The 24,853-nt window shown below is 38.0% G+C and overlaps 1 protein-coding gene across 3 annotated transcripts in view; it reads right to left on the bottom strand.

The window, feature by feature from the left end:
* Positions 1 to 11,313: 11,313 nt before the first annotated feature.
* Positions 11,314 to 24,853, bottom strand: part of GALNT1 (polypeptide N-acetylgalactosaminyltransferase 1) — a 98,154-nt gene continuing 84,614 nt past the window's right edge. For all 3 annotated transcript variants that reach the window (XM_087819043.1, XM_087819042.1, XM_087819041.1), the window contains 3 exons: positions 17,984 to 18,082; positions 17,398 to 17,532; positions 11,314 to 13,475 (listed from right to left, as the gene is read on the bottom strand). In XM_087819043.1, coding sequence (XP_087675169.1) covers positions 13,329 to 13,475; positions 17,398 to 17,532; positions 17,984 to 18,082 — 381 coding nt within the window. In that variant the 3' untranslated portion in view covers positions 11,314 to 13,328. The remainder of the gene's footprint in view (positions 13,476 to 17,397; positions 17,533 to 17,983; positions 18,083 to 24,853) is intronic.

Genomic DNA, 24,853 nt, shown 5'->3' with positions numbered 1-24,853 from the left:
GAAATGCTGCCATTCTGTGTGTTGATTTTTGTATCCAGCAGTTTTGCTGAATTTATTAGTTCTAACAGGTGTGTGTGCACGAGTGTGTGTGTATGTGTGATCTTTAGGAGTTTCTACATATAAGATCATCTCATCTGCAAACAGAGATAATTTACTCCTTCTATTCCTATTTGGAATTTTTTTGTTGTTGCCTAAGTGTCTGGCTCAGACTTCCAATACTTTGTTGAACAGAAGTGTCAAGCGATGGCACCCTTGCCTTGTTCCTGATTTAGAGGAAAAACTTGGTTTTTCACCATTGAGTGTGATAGTACCTGTGGGCTTTCCATATATCGCTTTTATTATGTTGTGGTAGTTTCTATTTTCAGTTTGTTGTTTGTTTTTAAATCGTTAAAAGGTATTGAATCTTCTCTTATGCTTACTTCTGCATCGAGATGATCATGTGGTTTTTGTTCTTCTTTCTGTTAATGTGGTATATTATAGCAATTGATTTTTGTAGGTTGAGTATCCTAGCATTCCAGGAATAAATCCCTCTTGGTCGTGTTGTAGAATCATTTTAATGTTCTGTTGAATTCCATTTGCTGGTATTTTGTTAAGGATGTTTGCATCAATATTCATCAGGGATGTTGGTCTATTGTTTTATTTTCTTGTATTGTCTTTGTCTGGCTTTGGTATCAGGGTAATGCTAGCTTCAAAGAATGAGCTTTGAAGTGCACCCTTAAGTTTTTTTGGAAGAGTTTCAGGAAGATTGTGGTTACTTAAATGTTTGATAGAATTCACTAGTGAATCCATGTGGCCCTGGGCTTTTCTTTGTTGGGAGGATGATTATTATTACCAACTCAGTCTTCTTATTCATTATTGATCTGCTCAGATTTTCTATTTTTTCATGATTCAATCTTGGCATGTTGTGTTTCCAGAATTTTATCCATTTCTTCTACGTTATCCAATTTGTTGGTGTACAATTGTTTATAGTATTCTCTTACAATCCTTTTGTTTCTGATTTTAGTTATTTGAATCTTCTTTCTTTTTTTCTTAATCTAGCTAAGGATTTGTCATTTTGTTTCTTTTAAAAATCTAACTCTTAGTTTTGATTTTTTTCTATTTTTCTATTTTCTTTTCTTTTTAAAAAATATATCTTTATTGATTTCAGAGAGAGGAAGAGAAAGGGAGATAGAAACATCAACAATGGGAGAGTCATTGATCAGCTGCCTTCTGCATGATCTCTACTAGGGGATCAAGCCCACAACCCAGGCATGTGCCCTGACGTGGAATCAAACGGCCATCTCCTGGATCCTAGGTTGATGCTCATCTGCTGAGCCATGCCTGCCAGGCCGCTTTTCTATTTTCTATTTAGTTTATCTCTGCTCTAATATTTATTATTTCCTTCCTCCTCCTATTTTTGGTTACAGTTTTTTCTCTTTTTTAAGTTTCTTGAGGTGTAAATTTAGGCTGTTAAATTGAAATAGTCCTAATTTTTTTACAGTACTCATTTACAGCTATAAACTTCCCTCTTTGCACTGCTTTCAGTGCATCCTATAAAGTTTCATATGCTGTGTTTTAATTTCCATTTGTCTCAAGGTATTTTCTAATTTTCCTTGTGAATTCTTTGATCCATTGGTTGTTTAAGAGTGTATTGTTTATTATTATTTTTAAATATATCTTTATTGATTTCAGAGAGAGGAAAGGAAGAGAGAGAGATGGAAGCATCAATGATGAGAGAGTCATTGATCGGCTGCCTCCTGCACGCCCCAGACTGGGGATCGAGCCCGCAACCCGGGCATGTGCCCTGACTGGGAATTGAACCCCAATCGCCTGGATCCTAGGTCGATGCTCAACCGCTGAGCCACACCCGGCCGGGCAAGGGTGTACTGTTTAATTTCCACATATTTGTGGAATGTGGATTTTCTAATTTTCCTTGAACTATTGATTTCTAGTTTCCTTACATTGTGATAGGAAAGCATACCTTGTTGGATCTCAGTCTTCTTGAATTTTGTTAAGATTTGCTTTGTGGCCTACCACGTGGTATATTCTGAAGACTGTACCATGTGCAGTTGAGAAGAATGTGCATTCTGCTATAATTGGGTGGAGTGCTCTGTATTATTTGTTCACGTCAAATTGCTCTATACTGTCAATTCCTCTGTTTGCTTATTGATCTTCTGTCTGGTTGTTCTATCCATTATTAAAAGTGGAGAACTGAAATGTTACTAGTATTGTATTGAGTCTGTTTCTCGATTCAGTTCTATCAGTTTTCATATACTTTAGGAGCTCTGAGGTTTGGTGCCTAATTATTTATACCTGATATAGTTTCTTGGTGAATTGACCTTTTATTATATAATGCCCTTTTTTGTCTTTTGTAACAGTTTTTATTTAAAGTCTGTCTGCTTTTAGTATAGCCACTCCTACTCTTTTTTGGTTATCATTTGTATGGATATCTTTTTCTACCCTTTCACTTTACCTGGGAAGGTTGTAACTTCTCTTTCATTTTTGAAGAACACTTTTGCCAGATACAGTATTCTTGGTTGAGTTTTCTTCTTTCAGCACTAAATGTATCACACCACTACTTTCTAGCCTTCAAAGTTTCTGAGAAACCTGCTGATTATCTTATGGAAGCTCCATTGTATATGATGAATTGCTATTCTCTTGCTGCTTTCAAGATTCTCCCTCTCTTTGAGTTTAGACAATTTGATTAAAATGTGTCTTGGTGTGGTTTGCTTTGGATATATTCTAGTTGGAGTTTTTTAAGCTTTTTGAATCTGTATGTCTATTTCTTCAGATTTCAGAAGTTTTTAGCTATTATTTCTTCAAATAATCTCTCTGCCCTTTTTCTCTCCCCTCAATGTGTATATTGGTGCCTCTGACAGTAAGTTATATAGGCTCTCTTTGGTTTTCTTCATTCTTTTTTCTTTTTGCTTCTCTGACTCAATAATTTCAAATGACCTGGGTTTTTTTGTTTGTTTGGTTGGTTTTTTAAATATATCTTTATTGATTTCAGAGAAAGGAAAGGAGAGGGAGAGAGATAGATAGAAACATCAATGATGAGAGAGTCACTGATGGGCTGCAGCCTGCAACCCGGGCATGAGCCCTGACCGGGAATCGAACCCCGATCGCCTGGATCCCAGGTCGACGCTCAACCACTGAGCCACGCCCGGCCGGGCTCAAAAGACCTGTTTTCATGTTTGCTAGCCTGATCGAGTCTGTTGTTGGACCCTTCTATTGAGTTTTTTAGTTCAGTTACTGTATTTTTCAGCTCCAGAATTTGCTTTTTTACAGTTTCTCTTTGTTGATATTCTGATTTTGTTCATGCATTACTTTCCTTAGTTTAGTTGTTTGTGTTCTTTTTTAGCTCTGAGTATTTTTATAACAGTATTTTTTAGCTGAGTATTTTAAATTCTTTGTCAGGCAGATCATAGATCTGCATTTCTTTAGGATTGGTTTGTTGAATTTTACTTTGTTCCTTTGATTGGGCCACGTTTTCATTTCTTATATGGCTTGTAATTCCCCCTCTCCCCCGGAATATGGGCATTTGAGGGGAAAAAACAAGAACACCACCTCTTCCAGTCTTTGCATGCTGGCTTTGTGTGGGGAAGGCCTTCACCAATCAGCCTAGCTGTAGGTTCTAGGACTTCTGAGTATTTATGTATTTTACCTTTTGCTCCCTTTGGTGTCTGCCTGCAGATCTGCTGCTCTAATATGCTGTTTGCCTGTTTCAGCAGCTTACAAATTCTAGTACTGATCCTATCCATCAAATTGCCTCCAGATAAGCAAGAATTGTATACATAGTCTCCTCTTTTGTTTCTATCCTGAGGCAAGGAGGGATTTCTTCCAGTTGTTCTGTACTATGCCACATAGAGGGGGGAGCATGAACAGGTGCACCAGCTGAATTTTCCTGTTTTGCTGGAATTATTTCTTGTTTTTATGGTGGTCTGGGTTGGGTGCTGTAGCTTCTTGAATGGTCTCTAATGTTCTTACAAAGGTTGCATGGTTTGTATAATGTTGTTGACTCAGGGTCTTTGCGGGGGGGGGGGCTATAGCCTCCTACTTCACCATCTTGCTGATGTACTTTCTAGTAGTTCTTTCCTTTCTGTGGCTGAGTAATACACCATTTTATGTAGATATCAGCTTTTATTCATCCATTCATCAATTGATGAACATTGAGTTGCTTCCACTCTTTTGGCTTTTATGAATAATGCTGCTATAACTGTTCGTGAACAAGCTTTTGTATAGACATTTTCAGTTTTTTTGAATATAAACCTAGGAGTGAAATTACTGAATCTTATTGTGATCATTGGATGTTTAACTTTTTAGGGAACCTGCCAAATTGTTTCTCAAAGCAGCCACATCACTTTACATTTCTATTTGCAATGTATAAAGGTTTTAAAAATTTGTCTATATCCTCACCAAAGCTGCTTATTGTTGCCCTGGCTGGCATGGCTCAGTGGTTAGGGTGTCGGCCTGTGCACCAGAGAGTAGCGGGTTCTATTTCTGGGCAAGAGCATTAACTGGGTATTCCTTAAAAAAATTTAAAAAAATATATATATATAAATAAATAAATATCTCTTTATTGACTTCAAAGAAAGGGAGAGGGAGTTGAAACATCAATGACAAGTCATTATTGATCGGCTGCCTCCTGCACGCCTCCTACTGGGGATCGAGCCCACACCTCGGGCATGTGCCCTGACCAGGAATCAAACCACGATCTCCTGGATCCTAGGTTGATGCTCAACTGCTGAGCCATGCCTGGCCCGGCAGGTATTTCTTTTTTATTGTTGAGTTGTAAGAGTTTTTCATATATGATGGATGCAAGTCCCTTACTGGATATATTATTAACCAATATATTTGTGGGTTGTTTTTTCACTTCCTTGATGGTTGTCTTTGAACCACAAAACTTTCAGTTTTGATACATTCCATGTATTTTTTAAACTTTTGCTGGTGCTATTAGTTTCATGTCTAAGAGACCACTGCTTAATCCAAGATCCTGAAGAGTATGCCTATGTTTTCTTCTGAGAGTTTTAGTTTTATATTTAGGTCTTTGATCCATTTTGAGATGATTTTTGTATATGGTATGATTTAGGGGTCCAATTTGTTTCTTTCGCATGTAGATATCCAGTAGATATCCAGACTATTTTTTCCATTAAAATTTCTTGGCACACTTATTAAGAATCAATTGACCATAAATGTAAAAAGTTATTTATGGACTCAAAATCTGTTTCATTAATCTGTACATCTATCCATATGCCAATACCACACTATTACTATAGTTTTGTAGTAAGACTGGAAATCAGGAGTTTTAGTTAGTCCCATTTTTTCTTTTTTTCAAGATCATTTTGAATGTTCTGAGCCTCTTGAATTTCTATATGAATTTTAGTATCAGCTTATCAATTTCTGCAAAAAAAGGGCATCTGGCTCAATTGGGGAAATATTCCATCTTAACAATATTAAGTCTTTTGATTCACAGACATGTGATGCTTTAGGTCTTCTTTAACTTTTTAGTTTTGTTTTTTTTTTTTTAGCTTTCAATGTGTATCTTTTTTTGTTAAATTTATTCCTAAGTACTTTATTCTTTCGGATACCATTTTAAATGAATTTTTAAAATGTCTTTATTGATTTCAGAGAGAAAAAGGGAGTGGAGGAGAAAAACATCAGTGATGAGAGAATCATCCATCAGCTGCCTCCTGCACCCCCCCCCCACTAGAATCATCCATCAGCTGCCTCCTGCACCCCCCCCCCCCCCACTGGGGATCAAGCCCGAAACCCCGGGCATGTGCCCTGATCAGGAACCGAACCCTTATCTTGTGGATCATAGGTCGATGCTCAAACACTGAGCCATGCCAGCTGGGCAATGAATTGTTTTTTAAAAAATATTTTTGAATTGCTCATTGCTATGGTATAGAAATACATCTAACTTTTGTGTATTGATTTTGTATCCTGAAAACTTGCTGAACTCATTTAGTAGTTCTTAGTTTTTTAGAGGACTCCTTAGGACTTTCTATATATAAGATGATGCCATCTGCAAATAGACATGGTTTTATTTCTTCCTGTTCAATTTGGTTATTTTTTCTTACCTAATTGCCTTGGTTAGGAACCTCTAGTGCAACAGTGGATATGGCAAGAGCGAGCATCATTGTGTTCCTGATCTTAGGAGAAAAGCATCCAGCTTTTCACCATTAAATATAATGCAGCTGTGGATTTTTCAGAGGCCTTTCATTAGACTGAGGTAGTTCCCTTCTAGTCCCATTTTGTTGAGTGTTATCGTGAAAAAGGTGTTGGATTTTGTCAAATACCTTTACTGCATCTACTGAAACGACTGTGAATTTTGTCCTTTGTTCTAATGTGTATAATACAGATTTCATGTTGCACCAACCTTGCATTCCTAGGATAAATTTCACTTAATCATGGCATGTAATTCTTTCAATATACTGCCAGATTTGGTTTACGTGTATTTTGTTGAAGATATTTGCATGTATAATCATTAGAAAAATATTTGTGTTTAGTTGATTTTTTGTCCTTGTTTTCTTTGGCTTTGGTATAGGGTAATGCTGGTCCCATAGAATGAATTGAGGTGTTCCTTTCTTTTATGGAAGAGTTTGTGAAGGATTGGTAATTCTTCTTTAAATGTTTAGTAGATGTACTGGTTGGATAATGTTCCTTTCCAATTTATGTCTACTCAGAACCTCAGAATGGGACTTAATTTTGAAATAAGATCTGTATTAGTTTTCTGGAGCTGCTGTAACAAAGGACCACACACTGAGTAGCTTAAACAACATAAATTTATTGTTCTGGATGCTAGTAGTTCAAAATCATGGTTGGCAGAGTTGGTTCCCTCTGAGGGCTGTGAGAGACCATCTCTTCCAGGAATTTCAGGCATTTCTTGGCTTGTAGATGATTTCCTCTCTTCTCCTCTCTTCATGTGTCTATCTCTATGTCCAAAATTTCCCTTTTTGTAAGGACATCAGTCATTGGATTAGGGCCACCCTAATGACCTCATTGTAACTTCATCACCTCTGTAAAGACCCTATTTCCAAATAAAACCACCTTCTGAAAAGTACTAAAGGTTAGGACTTTAGCATATCATTCTTAGGTGGATACTATTTAACCCATAACAGTTCCTTGGGAGATGCAGTTAGTTAAGAGGAAGCCATACTAAATTAGGGTGGGCCCTAAATCCAATATAGTGTTCTTATACAATGACGCAGACACACAGAGAGCATAATGCCATGTGTACACAAAGGTAGAAACTGGAGTGATGTATCCACAAGTTTAAGGATTGCCAACAACCATGGAAGTGAGGAGGCATGAAGCAAATGTTTCCTCACAGTCTCCACTACCTATCTCACTCAAATGCAAGTATTTGATCATCAAGGCTGTTTTCCCCCCAGTCCTTTCCTCTGTGGTTCCGTTGGGAAACTTTCTGACTTATGTTTAAGTTCAATAATCCATTTTTCTATATTGTCCAATTTGCTGTTATTCCATTCAATAAAATTTCTGGTATTTTTCAGTGTTAGGATTCTTACCTTTCTCTTTTCTAGTTTCTAAATCTCTTCTGAAATTCCCCATGTTTATGGAATCAATTTTTTAGTATTGATGAATTTGTTAATTCCATTATCTAGGTTAGCAGTGGGTCTCTTCTTATTGACGATTTTAAAAAATAATAGTCACTTTCATTACTTTTTCATTGTATACTAGACATTGATTGATACATGCAAAGGATTCTGTGTTGTTATCTTCAACGGACTGTTGATTTATCCAAGAAAGTTCAATCAGTGGCAGATGAACTTGATATTACAGAGGCTTGGTTTTACTCTTTGTAAAGTCCAGTCTTTTCCCATTTTGTCTTTGTCCCTAGGAATAGACCTAAATCCTTAAGAAATGGTCTTTATTCTTACATATGGCCCTTCCTGGGTTTCAACATAAAGTCTAGTGTTTAGCAGCCCTTCCAAATTGGAAGACTAAATTCAAAACTGTATTTTGGTACTGGGCAACGGCTAAGATCTCTGCTCAGATCTTTCTGCCTCCCAGTTGTTTCCCCTGGGCTTTTTGGAGTCTCACCCTGTGCACACTTAATCAAATCAGCCAAGGATTTGAGGAAACATTTGTATGCAGATTTGGGGGGTCCCCTGGGACTTCCTTCTGTTTGGGATTTCCTCCCTCAATTTCCAGCCACTCTGTTTTCTCCGTAACATTTCTGACTCGTCGGCCTGAGACAAGTCACCACCTGTATGAACGCTTTAGTGTGTTGTGCGCACTGGAGACAGCCTCTGGGGAAAAGCTACAAATAGGTCATCTTACTCAGTGAAGGTCCAGGCCTTCAAATATTCTTTTCCAGGGTTATGAACTTATTGGCAAAAGGTTTAGTCTGACAAAAGCTATTCTCACTTTGCCAGAACTTTAACATCCACATTGGGGGCTTATTTCCTCTTTTTGGTAGTGATTGTTATTTAATTTGTGGGAGTGTAGGGGCTTAATTTCCACCCCCCAAAAAGATATGTATTCTAATGATTTCCAGCAAGTGCCATAAATCTACTCATTTATTCTCGATCTGTAGACTTCATGGCTGTGGTTTTAAACCCTTGTTCTATGGTGAAACCAGGCCTTGTGATTGCCAAGCGGCATCATTCTCATCACCATTTACTACCTGGAAAGGGGCAGGGTTAATTTACCCTTTGGTTTCCTTCACAAGGTGGCAGACTTTTTTACCCACCCCTTTCCTTGTGTAATCCCTCTGACCATTCCAACTTTATGCAGGGATCTTCAAGACTCCAACTTTGTTCAGGCCGAAAGCCTAAGCTCCCATTCCCCAAATTCTGATTATTGTATTTTGTTCACAGGAGAGGATGTTCATATTTACTTCTGTGGCTTAAGTTTATGTATCCATTTTTCCCTGGCCTTTAGAAAACCTTGATGCCAAGAGGGTACTATCTTCCTTATTTCCCCTCAGTGTTTTATTGAGGTATAATTTACCTACAATAAAAAGCACATATCGTAAGTATACAGCTCAACAAACTTTATAATATGTATGCATGAATATTCTCTCATGCCCCTTTCCAATTTATACTCACCCAGAGGTTATCACCCTATATTTGTTTTGCCTATTTTTGAGCTTGATATAAATGTAATATCGTTTTTCTTGTTCAGCAGTATTTTTTACTTACCCATCTTATGATCAACTCATTTTTTAAAAATTGCATAGTATTCCAATATACCAGTATTTGATTAGCCATTAACCTGTGGGTGGATACGAGTAGTTTCCCGTTTGGAGGTATTATAGATAAAGCTGCTATGAGTATTCTTGTGCAAATCTTATTGTGGATGTATGTACGCATTTCTCTTGGTTGTATCTCCAGAAGTGGAATCAATGAATCATAGGGTACGCATATATTTACCCTTATAAGAAATCGACAAGCTGTTGCCCAAGATGATCACACTAACATACCCTTCTAGTTGCTCCAGTCTCACCTTGGGCAGGTACGCAGTGGCATTTCCTTGTGGTTCCGTTTGGCACTCAATGGCTGATGTTAAGTACCTTGTCCTGGGCCAGTTGTGCATCTGATAGCTTCTGTGAATCGTATATTCAGTAATTTATTTTTACATTGTGTTGCTTTTGCAATGGCTTTTTAGTTGTTGTTCTCATACTAGTCCTTTGTCAGTTGCATCTATTGCAAATATTTTCTCTTTGGCTGTGGCTTGCCATTTCATTTTAACAGTATCTTTTTTAGAAAAAGGGTTTAACATTGGTGAAATTTATCATTTTTTTTTTATGGTTAATGTCTTTTGTGTACTAAGGATATCTCTTTGCCTGCCCCAAGAGTCATGAAGATATTGTGTTCTAGATTGTTTCGGCCTTCACATTTAGGTCTGTGATCCATTTTGAATAAGTTGTGTAATTGTGTGAAAGCATCAATGTTTGTTTCTCATACAGATAATCCAGTTACTCCAGCTCCAACTAAAAAAACCAACAACTTTCCTTTCCCTATTGAATTGCTTGGTGTTTTTGAAAAGCCAATGACTGTGGGTATGTGTGTGTATACACACACACGTATCTATTTCTGGACTCTTTTCTATCCACTGATGTGTCCTAACTCTAGTACTATACTCTCTTAATTACTACAGCTTTAAAGCAAGTCATGAAATTGAGTAGTGTAAGTCTTCCAATTTTTTCCCCTTCAAGTTTATTGTGACTATTTTGGGTCTGTTGCATTTCTATATATATTGCCAATTTATACAAGACTGCCTTATAGGATTTTGATTTCATTGAATCTATAATTTATGCAAAACTGAGATCCTAACATTATGCAGTCTTTCAATCCGAGCATAACATACTCACTGCAGTGTTCTATGGTTTCTGTCAGCAACATTTTGTAGTTTTTATAGGAGTCCTGCACATCTTTTATTAACTTTCTTTGAGGTATCTGACTTGGTATTATATTTTTAAATCAAAATTTTAATTGTTTTGGCTGGTGTATAGACAGTACAACTAGAGTTTTGTCTCATATCCTGCAAAATTTTTAGTTCTGGTACATTTCTCAAGGTAATCTTCACGAAGTCAGAGGCCCAGCAGGGCGTGGCTCAGCGGCTGAGCACCGGCCCAGGATCCAGGAGATCGGGGCTCGATTCCCAGTCGGGGCACATGCCCGGGTTGTGGGCTTGTCCTGTCAGGAGCATGCAGGAGGCAGCCAATCAATGGCTCTCTCATCATTGATGTTTCTCTCTCTGAAATCAATAAAGATATATTTAATAATAAAATAAAAAAAGCAGAGAATGGGAGCAGTTTATATGACTAGAAATACATCTAATTTTTCAAAGTGTAAAAAGTGATTCACCTCCTTTTCACAGTTATCACCTCAGAAACATTACCTTCTGATTTTCTTTCTCCTTGAACAACATGTAATTCTGGAGTTAGACTTGCTTTTGGCATTCTTGGGAAATGAGAAGACCACCAAATCTTTACAGAGGAACCTCTGTTTTCCAGTGAATGTCGAACAGGGAAATGAGGACACGGCCTGCATGCTGCCCTTTTTAGCAGAATGGTGAACAAAGTACTATTTTTCAAGGATGCCAATAAGAATAGAAAGACATGTTAAAATGGATGAGACTGGAGCAGGGTGGATAAATTTGTGATATTTAAATTATCTTTGTCACATTTATGAATTCTTCATTGGTCAAATAACAGTCCCATCTTTTCATTCTTTGCCTGCTTTTTTCATTCATTCTTCCCAGTTTGATTTACAACAGAGTGATTAGCATATTGCCTAACCTCCAAATGGATACAATGAACAGGGACCCATTTTAACTTTAAATAACACCAATGTAAGGCACAACTCTTCAGGAATATTTTATATTTCCAAAGTATTTAGGAATTCTTTAATTAGAAAAATAAAGGCAATGGGATTATCTATCAGGTTCTAAAAGTACCCATGAATTATAAATCACTCACATCCCCCTCTTAAAAAACAAAAAACAAAACAAAACCTTAAATCACACCACTATTAAGCTTTCTTACAGTAAGGAAGAAAACCAAGCTATGCTAGAGTACAAAACCTGAAATTCTGACCATGAAAATAATTTAGTGATTAGACTTACTCAAGCATTAGGCCTACTGAAGATAGAATTAACACAGCTCATGGAGCAGGAACAAAATTTCATCCAGCGCTGCTTAATTTCAAATTTCCTGGGGACAAAATTTTGCATTCTGTACTACAGACTCACCTTAAAGCATCCACATATGCTTGATATTAACTTGAATAGGATATGAGATTTTTCTGTACACTCAACTTGGCAAGTATCATTAGTGATGCAACTTTCAGAAACATTCTTAGGCACAAGAAATAGCATTGCCTGCAGTGAAAGTCTTTGATAATCAAAGAAAAGAATATCATTTAAATATAATCTTACAAATAGAAAGGGAAATATATGCACTTTTGCCAATGGACTGCTTTATATATCAGGAAAAATGTCACAGTGAGATTAAAACAATCAACTTTTAGTCGATACTCAGGTTATTTTTTGCAGTATTAGAAATCAGGAAAAGAAAACTGATTTATATAAATTTAGGGGAGAAGTGCGTGGTTAATAATATGGAATAACAGCTGCACTTCTTTGGCTAACTCATTGAAAAATGCCAATTAAACATTTTCAGTCAAATTTTATTTTTTTTAAAAAAGCAGCAGATCAACATTACAATTCAAGAATCTAATCTAAATATGCACTTGACAATGAAGCACATCTGAGTATGGAGTGAAAACAGTTTTCAAAAAAAAAAAAAAAAACATCAAATGTATCATCTCCAAATACCCAAGTAATAAATCACCTCTGCAGGCCTTTTGTTGAGTGGAGTAATAAACCAAAAACTGAAGATTTATTGCTGTGAAAACAAATCTGTAGTACAGTAGTATGAATCTTGGGTATTAAGCATAATCAACTGAATCAAGTTAAGATGTTGAAAATCTAAGAAATGTGTGTGTGTGTGTGTGTGTAAGTCTATAAGCCAGTTGACCCAAGAGCAACTGAGATACCTAACTGTTCAGTGAGACCAGACATTATTTTAAATCTCCATTTTTGGAAGGCAATTAATTACAATTCCAACAGCCCACAAACCAAATTTTAAAAATTGTAGAAAGCAATTAAAACTACGTTCAAAGAGCCTTTTCCCCCAGCTCAGTTTCAGCACCCCAAGGAGAAATAAAAAAGCATCCATGACTATCACAGATGAAAACAAAATAAATGTCATTGGAATCAGTTCTTTTTCCCCACGGAGGTATAAAATCTATATAGAAATTTGATTCTATACTATAACAAATTGTACTTCTCATAGTTCTGTTTTAATTTCCTTTAAACCCTGTTTAATATAGTTTTTTATTGTAAAAATGTTTCCATGATTCTGAATCTGGTTCCAGTTCTTTTCATATATCTTTATATCAATATTTAATATACTGGCTACCAGTTCTAGTCAGAAAAAAATCTTGGAAATCTTCATCATGACAGCACGATCAGCAGAAATTACTGATGTGCAAGCAAACCCTAGAAGGTGCAGCTTTCCGGAAAGCACATTTTGTTGTTTCGTTTTCGAATAGTCTTTACAATGATTCTTGACTAAAGACTCTTTCAATCTTGTAAACATCAGTGTGCACAGTCTCGCTACATTGTAGTTGCTCGTCCTTGGACAGGAAGGCTGGTTCACAGCTAGTGAGAAGCAAGTCTAAGTTTTAATGGCTGATAAACCTTACATCCTGCAGGAGGAAGCACTGTTCCTTTTTTGCTACTTAAGAATGTGGCAGAAATGTATGCTGAGGTAGCCCAGTCAATCCTTATTTTTCTCTTTTTGTGTAAATTTGGTCTCAGAATATTTCTGGAAGGGTGACGTTTCGAAGAAGCCATTGCTGTGACCAGCTTCCATTGCAGTCTCTGATGCTGGGCACCTGGCTATCCTCTTCTGTAGCTTTATCCAGGCACTGATTACTGTTCACATGCTGCAGGGTTAATTTCTGAAAATGACAAAAAAAGTATTAACATGAAAGTGGAAAACAAAACAAAAACATGTTCTCAACCATCATTTTTGGTGATTATTAAATTCCTCAGTAGAGAAGGGATATTTTTGTTTGGTTTTGTAATATAATTTACTTAAGTAACTAGAAAAAAGGCATCTATGTAAAGATAGCATGAGAGCTATGTGGGAGGGAGAAAGGCCCTGGGGTCCAGCGGGTTATAATGAACTTGCAGTAGAATGACCTAAATTCTAAGTCCAATCCTGCCAAAAGCTCTGTGAGAAATTTTATTTTTTTGTGCTTCAGTTTCCTAAAAATATGATTGGATTAGTGGTTCTTAATTTAGGTGCCTTAACCTATTTTCAAAAAGCTATTTAAAATTGTTTCATTTCCCTATGATAACGCTGTTCAAATTAATTCTGATTCCATGCAAGTCCTTAGAAACTCAGGTCCTTTTGAAGGCTCAAAATCATAAGAAATCATAAGATTTATAAAGCTGTCCTTAATAAATGGCTAATAGAACAGCTGTATATCTTTCTACCTGTTTATATTCTAAACTGTCATGTTAATTTTTAAGATAATTTTAAAAGGACAGGACAGATGAGAGCTAACAGATACACACTGACTCACAGTAATGAATCTGATATTTATTAGTGCCCAGGTCAGGGTAAGGATGCCAAAAGCAACTGTGTAGGAATCTGCATTAAGAGTTATCCTATAAGTGTGCACATCTAAAGGAAATGTGAAATACGTTTATTAATATACATTTATATCACTTCACTTATGGCTCTATTTTAATGTAATTCTTTTATCTGGAACAATTTGTTTTCATAGACCTTTTTTGTATCTATTTGAATTTAAAACCTAATGATTGTATACAATACAACTATTTTAGCTTTCAATCATTTATTCCATATTGTGGTCAAAGCGGAAACTGGCAAAAGGCAGTACACATTTGCAGATGTCATAGTTTACTACCAACACTGACTTTAGGTTCAGTATTGCATAAGTTAATTCTTATAAATGCATAAGAATAGAACCTGGACCAGAGTCAGCATGGTTGTGATTGTTTTTTATGCAGATGCTCTGTAGTTTACTTGTTGAGAGGAAGCACTTTGCAGTCAGACATTTCTAGAATGAATTCCAGATTTGTCACGTACCAACTACAGCCATGCACTGCTTAATGATGGAGATGTGTTCTGAGAAATGTGTCATTAGGCAATACCATCATTGTGCAGACACCACAGAGTGGCACACACAAAGCTAGGCAGTATAGCCCACTGCACACCTATGCTGTGTGGTACAGCCCATGGCTCCTAGGCTACAAGCCAGTACAGCACGTCACTATAGAAAACAATAGGAGATTAAGTCAAGCACAAGAGAAATTGATGCGATCAGGAAAATGACACGGTAAACACAGGATGTATGAGGCTACTGCCAGCTTACACGGCATGCTGATTTACAGCAAATTTTGTTCATACATAGAAAGAATAGGTTACTATACTTGGTTATTTTTAAATACATAAACCAGTAACAGTCATTTGTTACCATTATCAAATGTTATGCACTGTACATAACTGTATGAGTTGTAATTTTATGCCACTCGGCAGCCCAGTAGGTATACACCGGCATCATCACCAACAGGTGAGTGCTGTGCTGTGGCAGCTATGTCACCAGCAACAGGAATTTTTCAGCTCCATTGTGATCTTGTGGGACCACTGTATATGTGGTCTGTTGTTGACAGAAACGTTATGCAGCACATGACTGTGTTTGCCCCTGAACAAAAACCTTTGAGTCCCAGGTTCCAAAAGATTATGTACAGAAAGTGCTGTCTAGCTCAGAGTAAGTTCTTGATAAATGGCACTCACTACTGGAAAACTCAATATCCTAGCAACATCCAAGTAGCCACGAACGCAATCTGGCAGAACAGAGAGCTGAAGGTCCCCAAGCACACCACTAGCTGCCAAGGCCTTTCGTCACGTGTAAGACAAAGCCCCTCAGACGTTCCAGAAGGCCCTGAAAAGCTTCTCTGACTGTCACCCTTCATCAGGCCCACTGTATTGAGAAAAATATAAAAATTAAACACAACAAAAAATTTAGTTGGGGAACTGGTCCTTTCTCGTCCCAATTTCTAAAAATATCTCACTTATTTAGATTTATTAAAATGAACTCCTAACAAAGACACAGGTTATTGCTCCACACTGGGTGCAACTGAATCCACACCAGAAGCGACTCACCTCCAGGCTTATTAAGACAAGTAAACCCCTATTGTTTATGCTCCTATAAACAAGTTCTATGCTACCCAACTGATACACTGTCATTTTTCAATCAATATACAATTAGGAGGCTTTTTAAAAAAATATTTTGGTTGTCACAGTGACTGTGGGATGCCACTGGTATTGACTGTCTGGAGTCAGAGACTACACACCCTGCAGGATGTGGATGGTAGCCACACCCCAAATAGTGTAGCACATACCACGGAAACCCTGGAACTGAATATTCAGGCAGTTTCCAATGGTTATTTTAACTGAGCTACTGCTATATTTAACATTATTTTTACTACAGTTCGGCATGGTGGAGGGAAACCCAGGAACTATAAAACATGGTGTTTGCCCTCTAGAGTCTAATAATCTATAGTGGAGAAAAGACTGGTAGATTAAAAAAAACAAAAAAACAGAGAAGCACAGCATTAGAGGGGGTCAGAGAGAGTTATAATTAAATCAGGACAGAGAGCTAATTTCTGGCTGGGATTCATGGAAGTGATATCAAAGATGGGCCCCTAAGAATGGGTAGGATTTGTTAGGCAGAGGGAACTGTATGATCTTAAATGTAAAGTGGGAAAGTACAGGATAAGTTCAGGGAACAGCACAGCAGATGGATGATTAAGTAGGCCAGGGTTTGTATATGACACAACACAGGGAGAAAAGACGGGTGGCCATCTTCATTTAAGGGGTAGAATGAAAAAGCAGAGTGAGTCAAGCAGGCAAAAGGAACAGAGAAAGCTAAGTGAAGAAACAAAACAGTAGTGTATCTAAAGCCCACGGATAAGAGGATTTTAAAATGTCATCAGCTCAGCAATAGTAAGTGCTATGAAAAGCTAAGGAAAAAGACGGGGCTGCTCCTGGCTTTGCACCCAGGAGCCGCCTCTAGAATCCGGCTGACGCAGGAGCCAGGGTGGGAGCAGCAGAGGCACGAGCACTGGCCATGCACTCACCATCAATCAACATGGGAGAAAAGTCGGAGGGCATGCAGAAAGTAAAGTAGGAACAAGAGTCCTTCCTTACATGAAGAACACTAGTGCTTGTGAGCAGAAAAAAGAACCAGAGAAGACACCTTGAAGATGCTGGTGTCGGTTCCAGAACCGTAAACACACAAGGTGGGAGGGTGGTCAGATATGACGTGAGGGGGAGAGGCTTCCTGGAGATGCTGTGATTGAAGTACCTCTATGGGAGTGAGTACAACATACACTGGGTGGGGGAGAGAGAAGCTCCAGGGGAAAGCAAAGATAACTATAAAAAGTTTTGTTACATATGTCACTGAAGTATCATTATGAGTCAGAGAACTTCATTAATTGATGCTCACCTTTTACCTAAATGTTTAATTCAGTAATTAAAAAGCCTACTTACTGCTCCATTTCTCCCATGCTAGACTGCAGAGCTTGACATAGAGAGGAACAGTGGCTACTGAATAACAACAAGGACCCAGGGACTGGAGGCAAGACTAATTTAATTACCGGGGAGATTAAAACATGTTTATTTTACCCACATTGCTTTTTCCACCTGTCAATTTTGAGAGTATAAGAACAATTTGACTTATATTCAAACTCCCCAAGAATTCATTTTTTAGCTATAAAGTATATAAATATACCCAGCGACACACATAACTTTATATATTTTATCTTATATATAAATGAATAACTTACCATGGGATCATACTCCCAAAGTTGGTTGCCTTTTAGGTGGTGGCATTTGAGCATTGTGACTGGGCCATTGAGTTTGGAGACATCCAAGCAGAGGTCATCCGTTCTGATTTCTTTGTTGGCTGTATAAGAGAAAACCTGAAAACAAACATGCACACATGTAAGCTTTAACAGTGAAATCAGCCAGCATTTTATATGCCCAATATATCTGGAAGGGAAGGAACAAAGGATTCAAGACACACAATTCTGAGCTTTATTAATGTAACAGAGAACAGCTGACTCAGAAAAGCTACCACCAATTTCACACAGGAAAGAAAGTTCTCTGTATACACGGAGTGTATTGTCAAGGACTGTCATCTGTTTGACTAAAAGGGCAAAATAAACCTCACGCACAGCAATGTAAACATAGTTCTCACAAGAGGCCTTTTACAAATTTTCCTTTAAAAATAATCATTAGATTGAAGGCTCCCTTCTCCTAAAAGTCTTTGTCTTCTCTGTAAAGATAGGAAAATATTTCCTGAATGACATGTGATTAAAAGGACATAAAAATCTGAAAATTATCCCTTTTAAAGCCTTAGTAAAAACTCACCTGATTACCTCCCATACCATGACAGTTAAAAATGCCAACTTTTTCATTCTCCTTTCTAGCCATGTTATCCAGACACTGATTTGTTTCCATATTTCGTATCTATGGGACAATGGATAATGAAAACATTCGGAGTTAAAGACGTTAACCAGACCCACGTAAAGATACACACGCATTAAAATCGACCTAAACTTTCCACTGTTATAGAATAACTTCAGATGCTTGACAAAGGGCTATGAGTTGGGGGGAAATTCACTGGCTATCTAAAATTCTGTGGTCTAGAAAGGTCTTATTCTTTATATATATATATGTAACTTGTGTTTCATGGACAAATCCTTATTTCTTTCATTTTTTTTCAAACTGTTCTTCTAGGATTTGTATTTAGTTCAATAAGCTCTATTTTGCCTAATAATTTAAAGCAATTTAACAACTTCCTGTGGACACTGTTAACCACAAGTTAAGGGGCACTGCTTTTGGTGACTATTCTGATGACTTAGGCCACTCAAGGTAGATATTTTCTAATCAAAGTTTGGAGCTTGACTTAACTAGGAGCCTGAGCATGGTGTGATGCAAACCCCACTATTTTGTGAGATAACTGTCAGTTACATAAAAGGAATTTAAATCAGTTATCAAAATTAGGAAGAGTATTTTAGGCAATGCCCCTTGACATTGTTTCCTCTGAATCATTGCAGTTTAAAAGCATATTGTAAACTAACAGACATTTGAAAGTCCTAAATCTGTTCTCATGGATAGCAGTAGCAGCTAAACCAAAGGGAGATGTGTGACAAACTACATCCGTAATATCATGTAGATAGAAAAAAAAAGTAATTTTGTGTAGTAAAGTGGGGGTAAATTTAAAAACACAAATAAGTCATTTGTTTTTATAAACAAATGTGTAGTCTACAAAAAAATATAAGGCACTAGTAAGTCCATATGCATTTTTTTTCTTATAAAGATACAAAGACTTAGGTATGAAAAACTATTATTCACAGGCTGTCAGGAGTAGGAACTGGGATTACTGGGATTTTATTATAAGTGAGACCTGGGTTTAAATCCAAATGACCCAAACCTTCTGAGATCAATTTTCTAACAGTAACTGGGAGATAACATTGGCGTTATACTGAGGTTAGGTGAGACACTGCATCCATGTACCTATTTCAGAGTCTAGCACATAGTAAACTCAGAAATAGTAACAATCTTCATTGCTACTTATTGCTAGTCACCTTCATCTTGCTATTCCATCAACCTTCAACTCAGTTCAAGCAAAACAGGATTTTCCAACTGTATAATACTAATACTTCCTCATCCCAGTATTTAAACATGCCCCTTCCACTCTACCCTTGACCTTGAGAATTGCTATCTAAAACAAACCTCATTATCAGTCCTCCAAAAATTCCTCTTTTCTCCTGATATCCTATTTTTGTTAATAATCTCATAATCTGTGCAAGTATTCAAGATGGAAATCTCAGGGTCCTTTCTTTTCTGGGTTCAACACATATCAGTATTCAGGAGTTCTTTTACCGTGAAATTCACATTACCTTTTTTACCCATTATTTTAATTCAGAAACCTATTACCTCATAAACAGGTTTTTATAAAAGGTGTTATAATTAGATATAAATTTGCATCAAACATCTTTCTGCACTCTAGTGAGTAATCAATACTTGATGATCATGGCTACCTTACTTGAAAAAAAATTCAGTCCAGATTGTGACAAAATGAGTCTATCTGATATATTCTTATAAAATAATTACTTCCTTGTACTTCTGAAAAAATGAGAAACTCTCCAGTCCTCTTTAATTTTTTCCTTTCAAATACAGATGCAAAGATTGCTGAAGAAAGGTAATAAATGTCATAGAAAAGACTAGAGAAGACCCAGTGTTATCCTTGGCTTCTCTGGAATTGCCTTTTGGTTAAATAACTGATGCGCTTTTACCAAACTCAAAATTAATACAAATCTCCAAACCTCAAAAGTAATAGGGTTTTTTTATCACTCTGTAACTATCTTATAATCAACATTGGTTATTTTGTTTCCATAACTGATGTTGCTAACTGTAGCAAATACATTACCCTTACTCTGTGCTAGGCATTGTTCTATGAGTTTTGCATGTAACAGCTTATACCATCCTTAACTTTCCTATGAATAATTCGAGATTGTTTTCTGACATGAGAGATCTAAGTCTCTATCCCTTGGGGTCACTACTGACTATAAAGTATTAAAGGTACAGTTTCTTCAAGGACTGGAAACCACTGCCTTCACCAATTGTCAGAGTGACAATGAACCTTGGTCAGCAAGATATGGTCAGAGACTTGGTTGTGGGCTCTGATGGGACCTGACAGTGTTCCTCTAAAATGCAGGGGGTATTGGGAGTGATGCCCTGCACATCCAAGGTGAAGCAGGAACCTCTCTAAGGGAGCAGCTATTCGTGTTTTGGTCCCTGGGTGCCTTTAACATTAGAAGGCAGAGAGGATTCTGTTTGGCCCCACAAATGTGGTATCTTTGTAGCTGAAGGGGACACCTGCTTTCCAGGCTGGATCTTCTACACACTGGAGGGCTGGAGAAGACAGTTTTCAGACAATATCCTTCTCCTGGTAGGAATACATGTGGATTACTTCACCTATGGGGTGTGTAAGATGATTTCTTGAGGACATGAAAGATCAGGATGACTAGAGGAACAATTCTGTCCTTTAGAATACCAGTTAATAGGTTTGGTTGGGAGTTAACTTTGAAAAGTCTTTGGAGGGGAAAAATCAGAAACAAACATTTTCTAGGGATATTGAATCAGGTGTAGATGTTCAAAACTGTAATTTTATATGACTTTAAGGCCGTGTAACCAATGACGAGCTTTCTAGTGAGGTGTGGACAGTAGAAAAGGTGGTGACATATACTTGCTCCAGTGTTTACATTGGGATGCAAACAGGTACTAGAGTTGATTATCCAACATCTGACACTTAAAATTCATTGGAAAAAAGCACATGGAAAATACAGAATGACATAAAATGTACAGGCATGTGACCAGGCAGAAGAGAAATTATAGGAAAGAATTTAAGACTGGTTAATGTAAGGAAGTTCTAGCCAAATGTCTTTGTTGGATAAAAAAAAAAAAGAGAACCTTCTGACAAGTTAGAAAGTATTTTGAAGTATAATCTAAGGACAAGATGGGCTAGCTTTGGGGTTCTCTTACTTTAAGAGGGCTCTATCCCATCCTCTGGTATACATACAGTGTAGATCGACCAAGAATGCTCAGTGGTCTTATTACACAATGAATTCCTTCTAGTTTATTTGGATTCCAAGTTATATCTTGATGTCCATCTTGGAAAGAGAAATAAGAGCAGTCCCCTTGTTTGGTAACTTGGTACTTGGTGATTATCAGGATGTCCAATGCCAACTGAGATTCTAAATTATTAAGGACACTTAAAAAGACTGATTTGATATGGAAAAAGAAGGGAGCTTTTCCTCACTGGAGTAGATAATCCTTAATATAAATGTGATCCTGATGTTCTCCTTAATGGAGCAGAAAATAACTACTGATAGGATGGTTGGGAATTTGGATATACATATTCTAAATTATTTGAGAATAAAGATGATTGTGGAGAGTATACAGTAGTTATGAGTTTTTAAGACACTGGGTTTGATAAGCAAATACGAACATCCCAACTTGAGGGCAAGGAGAGAAATTTGTGGAATGATGGCAAGATAGATGGATAACCCCCTTTATTGGCTATTGTGTTAATGCCTCCGCCACTGTCCAATAGAACTTTCTATGATGATGAAAATGTTTTATTTATATCTGTGCCGTTCAATATGGTAGCCACTAGCCGTATGTAGCTAGTGTGACTGAGTAATTGAATCTGCACTGTATTTAATTTTAATTAAACAGCCACATGTGGCTACCCCACTGGATGTGCAGGACTAGATGCTGACACATAGAAAAGAGTCTTCCACCTTTTGTGAGAGCTACCTGTCAGTGATGAGAAACAGTGCATAAGCCTGCTAAAAAAGCTGTTACCATATCCTTGGTACTCTGTGGAAGGCATGTGGAAGTGCCCAAGTTTGGTTAGTACTTTCTGGAATTAGTAGACATCCTAGGGGACCTAAATGATCAAGGGGGAAGGTCTGTAGATTAATGATCCTTTTTATATGTTTCTTTATGACTGAACAACACATCTTTCCTTATAGAACTAGAACTGCGAATGAACCAATTGTCAATGAGCCAACGGTTGTAGGCACCATGTATAATTGTGAAATAGCCAGAGGGTGAGGAGTTGTTAGAAGCAGGGAGTTTTCTACTTGAATCATAGCAACATCTGAACTATGGTGGTCAGGGAAATAGTCACACTCCCACGTGGAGGTAGACGGGTAGGTGTGAGACTGGGTGTGGGGATATGCAAACCTAGGCCTCACTCCCATCTCTACCATTACTAGCCATGAGACCATCGACAGGTCAGGATCCTAAGACAGTGATTCCCCAAACCACGATCTGAACAACAGTATCTGGCCATTAAAAAGGGGGTTTTGTGATTAAACATGTTTGGGAAATACCAGGTTAAACAAATTTAAATAGGTTTCTTTACTGAAGGACTTCTCAAAGCCTTTTACATGCTGTGACTCTTGGTAGGAGTAGGGACTGGTAGTAGAGAGGATATAAAAGGCATTTTCCAAACATTTTTGGCCACAAAATCCACCCCTTCCTCCTCCACCCTTTCTAATTGAGCAAGCAACTTGAGGGACAACAGATATCGTCATTCTTTACACAGTAATTGGGAAATGTTGCTGGAAGAATCTCACCTGTGAAACTGGGATCACAATCTCAGGTTTGCTGAAACCTCTCAATGAGGCTTAGCAGAAACTGACACATAGTAAGCCCACAATGACTGTTGGTTTCCCTTCCTTATGCACACATCCAGCAACTCTTTAACTCCTGAATTAGCAACTTAGGTTTACACAACGCTCACCAAAATATCATTTTTGACCTTAGGAGCTGAAAATAATTGTGAATGCACTCATTCTTGGGAAACAGGGAAGAAGTTGGAGCCTACGTTCCTTAATTTCTGTTATAGCCTCCTCCAGAATCTTGCTGTCTCTATTAGGGTGGACAATGTAAGTGGTTAAAAGATTTTTAGATTCACTTTTTTTACTCCTTGCCTTATGGTAAAGATTGGTTAGATATGAGAAAGAGTATGGGGATTAGTGGTTAAGAGCACAAGCTCTCAAGCCAGACTGCCTGTGTTCAAATCCTGCCTCTTCCTTCTACTTTGTGGCTGTGACCTGAGCAATGTTGTTTAAACCACTTATTTATTCCTCAATTTACTTACCGTGAAGTGGGGATAATAGCACCTATATCACACGTGAGGATAAAAAGAGTTCATACCTGTAAAGCACTCAGACTGGTGCTTGGCATACAGTTCATGCTCACTAAATCTTAGGATTCTCAGATCTGCCTGGAGAAGCAACTGGTCAGTCCATAAGACTGGCTAAACCATCAAAGGTCTGAATTATTCGCTTTCTGTGGTGGATGTTTAGAATACTTATCTCCTGAATTAACAACTGTTAGATATCACAATGAAACACATTAATTCAGTTCCAGGTCCTACAGAAGCTTATGAGAGTTGGGCTCAGAGAAACCAGTGATTAAATTTATACCTTCTAACTTCCCTTTCTACTCTAAAATCCTATGATTTCAGGTTTCCCTGCGCCCTTGAAGGGAAGATCCTTGAAAAGCTAAATTCCAGTCTCTACTGAAGGCAGGCTCACACAGGTGAAACAAATAATTCAGACCATCAGAGGTGGAGAAGGACCTGGACCCAGAAATCAGAGCTTTCATCTGGATAGTGTGGCCTGCTATTAAGGGCACACAAGCTTAAGGCCAGCTGCTTAAAGAACAAGCAGGCCACAAGGGGTTAAATCTGTTCCTTATACAGACAGCCAGCTGGCAAGAGGCAGGTAAAAGGCAAGTTTGCCTTGGCAATCGCCTACGATGGGTTAGACAAGTGGCTCTTTGTGATACACCTACCTTCTGGCCCAGCTAACAATGCCTAGGTGTTGTCCAAAATTGGGTCAGTTCAGAAAAACCACCTTTCCATTCCCTATTCTAAAGGCAAGTTATAAGAGCAACTGCTATGACCCTTCCCATGGCACATCCCCTTCCTCAGGCCTTTCTCAGGGGAATGAGGCTACAGCAAGGGAGCAGGTGTTCATTAACGAGTCAAGGAACTCTGTGTCCCTGGTTTGAGGGTGAATTCCTTAAAGCACAGCAAAGCTCAGAGGTAGGGAACTTTCAACCCTGAAGTAGCCTCAGTAACTACTAAGGATGAACACAGGAATCTGCTTGCTCTGGCCCAGGAGAAACACAACCAGGTCCAAAGGTTTCACTCTAACTCACCAGGATCTGGCTCCCTCTGGGATCTATTTACTACTTTGTTTCTAACTCACATATTTTCCTCTTTCCCCAAGGCCCCATCACCAATACTGCCTCTTCACTCTTATCTGAGGAAGCACGTCATTAGAGAACTTCCTCACACTTCCACCACACACCACCACACACCACCAGCTTCTACCCCCAGATGTACAAATGACCTGCACTAGCCGCCTGCCTTCTACCTTCTTCCTGCATCAGTGGATGAACTGCCCTCACCACTACCTACACTGCGCACCGGAACACATCGCCTCCCACAGGACTCCTACAACCAGCGGCTTGACTTTAGCATGTTCACATTTCCCTTTTTTGGGGTCATTTGCATTGCACACAGTTTCATCACAGCAAAAATAAACAATCAAATAATCCTTCTGAAACCCCATATTCCCCTCCAGCTACCACCCACTGCTTTGCTTTTTTATAACCAAATTTCCTCCAAGACTTGTCCACTCATGATCT

The sequence above is a fragment of the Miniopterus natalensis genome, chromosome 7, assembly GCF_054644295.1.
Source record: "Miniopterus natalensis isolate mMinNat1 chromosome 7, mMinNat1.hap1, whole genome shotgun sequence".
NCBI lineage: Eukaryota > Metazoa > Chordata > Mammalia > Chiroptera > Miniopteridae > Miniopterus > Miniopterus natalensis.
This window is presented reverse-complemented; position numbering and strand designations above follow the sequence as displayed.